At 37.4% G+C, this 7,931-nt stretch overlaps 1 protein-coding gene across 1 annotated transcript; it reads left to right on the top strand.

The window, feature by feature from the left end:
- Window positions 1–6,209: 6,209 nt before the first annotated feature.
- LOC122700341 (olfactory receptor 4A47-like) lies at window positions 6,210–7,139 on the top strand. The gene has a single exon (XM_043913157.1). The coding sequence runs from the start codon at window positions 6,210–6,212 to the stop codon at window positions 7,137–7,139; it is 930 nt and encodes a 309-aa protein (XP_043769092.1).
- Window positions 7,140–7,931: the final 792 nt, after the last annotated feature.

The following is a 7,931-nucleotide window of genomic DNA, read 5'->3' as shown; positions in this document are numbered from 1 at the left end:
TCTTGTGTGCATGTTAATTCACTTCAGTTGTGCCTGACCCTTTGTGACCCCATGGACTGTAGCCTGCCAGACTCCTCCATCCATGGGATTCTCCAGGCAAGATTGCCATCACCTCCTCCAGGGGATCTTCCAAACCCAGGGATTGAAACTGCATTTCTTATGTCTCCTGTGTTGGCAGGCGGGTTCTTTACCACTAATTTTCCTTAATTTTCTTGGTCTTCAAAATTGCTGTGGCCTGTGACTGCATCCATAAAATTAAAAGGTACTTACTCCTTGGAAGAAAGACAATTACAAACCTAGACAATTTATTTAAAGGCAGAGACATCACTTTGCTGACAAAGGTCTGTATAGTGAAAGCTATGGATTTTCCAGTAGTCATGGACTGTTGTGAGATTTGGACCATAAAGAAGGCTGAGGGTTGAAGAATTGATGCTTTTGAACTGTGGTGTTGGAGAAAACTCCTGAGAATCCCTCAGACTGCAAGGAGATCAAATTAGTCAATCCTAAAGGAAATCCTAAAGGAATATTCAGCTCTGAATATTTATTGGAAGGACTGATGTTGAAGCTGAAGCTCAATACTTTGGTCACTTCATGCAAAGAGCCAACTCATTGAAAAAAATCTTGATGAGAAAGATTGAGGGAAAGAGTAGAAGAGGGTAGTAGAGGATAAGATGATTGGATGGCATCACCAACTCAATGGACATGAGTTTGAGCAAACTCCAGGAGATACTGAAAGACAGGGAAGCCTGACATGCTGCTGTCCTTGGGGTCACAAAGAGTTGGACACGACTTAGAGGCTGAACAAGAACAATCCTAATCCCATGATATTTGCATATATTTTGGACTATCATGCTACACAGCTTATGTTCACATCATAAACCTATTAATGAAGTCACCTTAGTTCTTAAATTATTTTTTAAATTATGGTCAAATGTGCATAATAAAATGTACAATTTTAACCATATTAAAGCAGCATTAGGTTAATTCACGATGTTATGCAAGCATTACCATGTCTGTATCCAGAACTTTTCCAGCTTCTCAGACTGAATTTCTGCAACCATCAAACAAAACTGTCCATTTTCAGCCACTGAGCCCCAGGCAAACACGATTCTACTTTCTGTTTATGATTTGCCTTTCTAAGTGTTTCAGTCAAGTGGAATCAAACAATATTTAGATTTTTTGTGACTGCTTTTGTCACTTAATGTCATATAATATCCTAAAGACATATGCAAAGGTTTATTTCTAGACTTTGTGTTTTACTCCATTAGTCTGTTGTCCATATTTATTCTAACACTAGTGCTGTGATTACTATAGCTTTGTAGTATGTTTTGCAATCTGGAAGTATGAGACTTCCAACTTTCTTATTTTTCAAAATTGTTTTGACAATTTGGAGTCTTGAGATTCTTATGAATTTTATCATGAATTATTCTATTTCAGTGAAAAATAGGTTAGAATTTTGACAGGGTTTGTACTAAATCTGTAGATCACTGGAGGTAGCATTAACATCGTAATATTATTAAATATTCTAGCTTATAAATATCTTCCCATATATGTGTGCATTCTTCAATATCTCTGACTAATGTTTTGCTGTTTTTAGTTTATATGACTATTGTTCTATGGTTGTCTATTCTTAATTATTTTATTCTTTTTGGTGCTGTTGTAAATGGAATTATTTTCTTAACTTCTCCTTGGTTTGTTCATGATCATACAAAAATTCAACATTTTACGAAAAATCTCAGCAAGTTTGAAATAGAAGGAAAGTACCTCGACATAATGAAGTCCATGTATGACAGATCCACAGCTAACATCATCCTCACCATTGAAAGATTTAAACCTTCCCCTTAATATCAGAAAGAGGACAAGAGGGCTCATGCTGAGAAAGCTTTTCATACACAGTACTGCCATAAAAATTCCTGTGAAAAATTCAGGGCTTTCTATGTAAAGCTACTGTCACCTCTGAAGTGAGATAATTTTATTTATTAATTTGTATTTAGCTTTCCCTTCTGTAACACTCCCTCTATTGGCAGCCACTTCCTCTCCTTTAAATCACAGATTAAATATCATCTTCTAAAAGAGGACTCCATTTCGGTTCAGTCGCTCAGTCGTGTCCGACTCTTTGCAACCCCATGGACTACAAGCACGCCAGGCTTCCCTGTCCATCACCAACTCTCAGAGCCTACTCAAACTCAGGCCCATCTCATCGGTGATGCCATACAACCGTCTCACCCTCTGTCATCCCCTGCTCCTTCCACCTTCAATATTTCCCAGCATCAGGGTCTTTTTCAATGAGTCAGTTCTTCACATCAGGTAGGGAAAGTATTGGAGTTTCAGCTTCAGCATCAGTCAAATTCTCCCTCTTTTTTGTCACAGTACTCTAGTTCTTATATTGCAAGGCATAAATAAGAACACAAGTACTTTATTAAATGTCTCCTTCTTTATTTTTTGACTGCTCTATAAGAAAATAAGATTCTTGCAAAAAATATTTTTTTTACATGATTTTCCCCCAGGTTAGGCTAATTGCTGTATCCTTATTCATAGCAAAATTGCTGGCATAAAGAGGTGGCTTAACATTTAAAAAATTAATAACTGGATATATAATTAGCTATTAGCTATTTTATTTTAAGGTGTTTAATTGTGTTTTTTGATATAACTTTTGTACGTCTAACCAAAATTTAAGGTGATTAAATTGCATATTAAATAAATGGAAAGAAATGCATGCTCTGGCAGGTGGGGAAATACATGACAAGTTCACTGAAGAAAAATGACTGGGTTTATATATTATTCTTGATTGCCTTTTTTTTTTCTTTACTGTTTGAAATTCTTTTTTTTTTCTTCATTTATTTTTATTAGTTGGAAGCTAATTACTTTACAATATTGTAGTGTTTTTTGCCATACATTGACATGAATCAGCCATGGATTTACATGTGTTCCCCATCCCGATCCCCCCTCCCGTCTCCCTCCCCATCCCATCCCTCTGGGTCTTCCCAGTGCACCAGCCCTGAGCACTTGTCTCATGCATCCAACCTGGGCTGGTGATCTGTTTCACCCTTGATAGTATACTTGTTTCAATGCTATTCTCTCAGATCATCCCACCCTCGCCTTCTCCCACAGAGTCCAAAAGTCTGTTCTGTACATCTGTGTCTCTTTTTCTGTTTTGCATATTGGGTTGTCGTTACCATCTTTCTAAACTCCATATATGTGCATTAGTATACTGTATTGGTCTTTATCTTTCTGGCTTACTTCACTCTGTATAATGGGCTCCAGTTTCATCCATCTCATTAGAACTGATTCAAATGTATTCTTTTTAATGGCTGAGTAATATTCCACGGTGTATATGTACCATAGCTTCCTTATCCATTCGTCTGCTGATGGGCATCTAGGATGCTTCCATGTCCTGGCTATTATAAACAGTGCTGCGATGAACATTGGGGTACACGTGTCTCTTTCAGATCTAGTTTCCACGGTGTGTATGCCCAGAAGTGGGATTGCTGGGTCATATGGCAGTTCTATTTCCAGTTTTTTAAGGAATCTCCACACTGTTCTCCATAGTGGCTGTATTAGTTTGCATGCCCACCAACAGTGTAAGAGGGTTCCCTTTTCTCCACACCCTCTCCAGCATTTATTGCTTGTAGACTGTTGGATAGCAGCCATTCTGACTGGCATGAAATGGTACCTCATTGTGGTTTTGATTTGCGTTTCTCTGATAATGAGAAAAATTTGATTGCCTTTAGTCTCAAAGGATTCTAAATCACTTTTTAGAATGTTGGACTTTTTTTTCCCCCATGTTGGACCTTTCTGACATGAATTATGTGACTTGGTGTATTAACATCTTTACATATAGATGACCTTTAAAAACTTTGGGGAAAATCCAAGTGAGTTAATTAAATAAGAATCAGTCTTGGACACATTCCAGTTCCAAGACTCAATAATAATTGCAGCTGGAAGGGATAAAATATCCCGTGATCTCCACTCCTAAGAAGAAGAAGATGATAATCGCTTAGTAACTGGCATTGATTTTTCCGAAAGTTTGTAAGTGTGACTTAAAAAAAAAAAATTCATGGAAATATCTTTCAAAATCTTAGATTAACTAATCTGACCATGTTAACATGACAGAGTGAAAAGGGCTAAATAGCCAAATGCTAATTTTCTTTTTCAAGTTAGTAAAAAGAAGTTACTTGTGAAAAATCTCCCTGGGAAATGGCTACTTGATATCTTCTATGTATTTATAGGATTTCTTGGTCATTTTGATAAATTTCCTAACATGATAAACTTTTGTTTTTCTGTATGTACCTTATTTGAAATTCCTTTCAAATAATCTACAGTGCACATAAAAATGACTTGAATGATTATAAGACTCCATGAAGAAAATGTACAGTCAAATGAAATAAAATATATTCTCAAATAATAAGGCAACCTTTTGCCATCTATCATTATACTGGATGAAAAATAATTCCTAGTGTCTATGTGTAACTTAAAGTCATCATTCAGATTTTGAACAAGTCTCCAAAGGTAAGACTAGTGGCCAGTCGTGGGAACCAGACTCATAAGTGTGGGACTTTGTTGTATAAGAAGCTATATTACTTTGAAATCAATCAAACTTAGGTTCCATTCTAGATAAACCACTTAAAATTTGTTATTTGAGGAAAATGAAAGAGATATTCTGAGTACTAGTTTTGTCCATTATAAAATGGGAATTCCAGTTCTTGTTAACTCTAAATATTTAATGTGATACATTAAATCATGAGTGTGTGATTGCAATATATGGTTAAGACTTTTCAGCAGCAGGATGATGTCATCAGAATAAAATTTGAAAGGACAATTTGGGCTGCTTTGGGAGAATCAGTTTTTGGAGGCCAGAATAAACAGGGAGAGGTTTGGCAGGAGGCTACTGCAGTAGACCAGGAAGAAAGTAAGAAATAGGATATGACCAAACTTGTGATATATTTTGAAAGTAGAGGAAAGAGGAATTAAAGTTTTATGAGACTATCAGTGAGTGAAGAGCACTGAATTTTTTTGTCTGAATAAGAGCGTGGAAGATAATAGGGTTTAATAGATAATATGGAACACCTGTTTAAGTTTTGTATAGGAAATGTTTATAGTAGAACTTTTAAAAGTTGGTTTTATAAATACTACACTGTCATTAAACTGTATGTCAGAATTAGAAATGTTGCATATATGGGTTTGAAAATTAGAGGAGAAATAGGGACTGACACAAAATGAGATTTTCGTGGCATTTATTGGTCAGGAGAAGGGAAATATCCAACCAAAGACCTAAGAAGTGTCAGTGAGGTTTGAGACAATTCAGGGCTAGGATCTTCTGTTCACAGTTTGATCTCCCTACACTGAAAAATCCCATGGACAGAGGAGCCTGGCGGGCTACAGTCTATGGGGTTGCAAAGAGCAGGACACGACTGAGCGACTAGACAGAGAGGGGACAAGGATCTTCTATTCACTGTTTGACCTCCCTACACTGATTATGTAAATTACCGTAACTGGGTTTCATTTATTATGCTTTCTGACTCTATAAATGATGCACCTTTTTATGGAGTTCTCTTCCCATCTTTTTTATTCTTTCAATTTTTTTTTTAATCTCAGCCAAAGCATTTCTTCCTCCAGGAAGCCTTCTTTGATTATAGTTTGTTATACTCCTATACTGTGACCCTAAGCACCGTGTAAATATGCATTTTAAAGAAGTAGTCTCTCAGCCGTGTCCAACTATCTGACTGCTTGAACTATGGTTCACCAGGCTTCTCTCTCCATGGAATTTTCCAGGCAAGAATAAGAGAGTGGGTTGCCCTTTCCACCTCCAATGGATCTTAACAACCTAGAGATCAAACCTGGGTCTCCTGCATTGTGGGCAGATTCTTCACTATCTGAGCACCAGAGAGGCCAAATATTAGTGGCACTTATAACTTGGATTTGGAATTGCCTAATCCCTTGTTATGTACCATATCATTGAGGGAAAGAAACTGCCTCATTCAACTTGGTAATCAAGTGGCCACGACACAGTAGACACAAATAGATGTTCTATATACATTTTTCTTTTTTTTTTTCTTCTAATGAATGGGAAAATAAACAATTATACATTGAGTGTTTTCCCCTTCAAGTGTTTTTTTTCCCCCAGTTTAAGTGTGTTTTTGTTTTTGTTTTTCCCTTGTGTTTTAGATCAACTGCTTCTAATACCTGAGCTCAGCTTCTGTCCAGACTGGATGGAACCCAGGAACAATGTAACTTACTTTGTCCTCCTGGGCCTCACTCAGAATCCAAAGGAACAGAAAGTCCTTTCTGTTATGTTCTTGTTCTTCTATATTTTGACCCTGGTAGGCAACCTGCTCATTATCATGACTGTAACTGTCAGTAAGAACCTGAACTCACCGATGTACTTTTTTCTTGCTAGCTTATCATTTATGGATGTAACTTACTCTTCTTGTATTACCCCTAGAATGATTTCAGACTTGTTCTTAGGGGAAAAAATCATATCATTTGAATCTTGCATGACCCAACTGTTTACAGAGCACTTTTTTGGTGCATCAGAGATTGTGCTTCTGCTGGTGATGGCCTATGACCGCTATGTGGCCATCTGTAAGCCCTTGCATTATCTGGTGATCATGAGGCAGAGGGTTTGTGTTGTGCTGCTGGCGGTGTCCTGGGTTGGAGGTTTTCTGCACTCAGTGATTCAACTCAGCACTGTTTACGGGCTCCCATTCTGTGGCCCCAATGTCATTGATCACTTTATCTGTGACATGTTCCCTTTATTGAAACTCGTCTGTACTGACACCTGTATCATCGGCATCTTAGTGTTGGCCAATGGAGGACTGATCTGCACTCTTGTGTTTCTGCTCTTACTCGTGTCCTACGGAGTCATCCTGCACTCTCTGAAGAACCTGAGTCAGGAAGGGAGGCGGAAAGCCCTCCAGACCTGTGGTTCCCACATCACTGTGGTTGTCTGCTTTTTTGTTCCCTCTATATTTGTAAATGCAAGACCTGCTAAGACCTTCCCTATTGACAAATCATTGAGTGTGTTTTATACAGTCATCAGTCCCATGCTGAACCCTTTGATCTACAGTCTAAGAAATTCTGAGTTAAGTAATTCCATGAAGGAGGTCTGGAGAAGGAACATCATAGCTCATTTTAAATAAGTGCATTAGTTACTATGAAAGGAGTCATTTGACATCAGCGGCCATTTCCTTTGAATGCAAAAGTCATTTTGTGTTTAGCCCCTCAGCTGTGTCCAACTCTCTGCGACCGCATGAACTGTAGCCCGCTAGGCTTCTCTGTCCATGGGGATTCTCCAGAAAAGAACACTAGAGTGGGCTGCCATGTCCTCCTCCAGGGGATCTTCCCAACCCATGGATCAAACCCAGGTCTCCCACATTGCTGGCAGATTCTTTACTATCTGAGCCACCAGTGAAGCCATTTTGCAGTTTGATTCTTGTTTCTCTTTCTTCAACAAGTTTATGATAATCATAATTAAAGATTACAATTGTACAGCTCTGCTATTAATAACAGCTTTTCTCCCTACTAGAATGTAGAGTCTATAATTACTTGTTCATCTCTGTACCTAGAATAATATAATGCCTATATAGCAAAGAGACACCTGGGAAGCCCAACCAATTTATGGATATATATTTTTTACTCTTTTTCATGAAAGAAAAAGTAAAAATGATGCTGCAGTTCATGGGGTAGCAGAGAGTTGGACACAACTTAGAGACTGAAAGCAACAACAACTCTTTTTCAGGATAGATCCATTTTTATTTAGATTCTTATCATGTAAATGAACTTTTAATTTATACAATTTAAAGTATTTAATTCTATATATATTGCCTTCTTTACTATATTTCAGTTGCATTATACACAAAATTTTTAACTTAATGCTTTTCCTGTTTACAAGAAAATTTGAAGTAAAACAGGTATTAATAAACTGCAGTGAT

The sequence above is a fragment of the Cervus elaphus genome, chromosome 1 (assembly GCF_910594005.1).
Source record: "Cervus elaphus chromosome 1, mCerEla1.1, whole genome shotgun sequence".
Taxonomy (NCBI): domain Eukaryota; kingdom Metazoa; phylum Chordata; class Mammalia; order Artiodactyla; family Cervidae; genus Cervus; species Cervus elaphus.
This window is presented reverse-complemented; position numbering and strand designations above follow the sequence as displayed.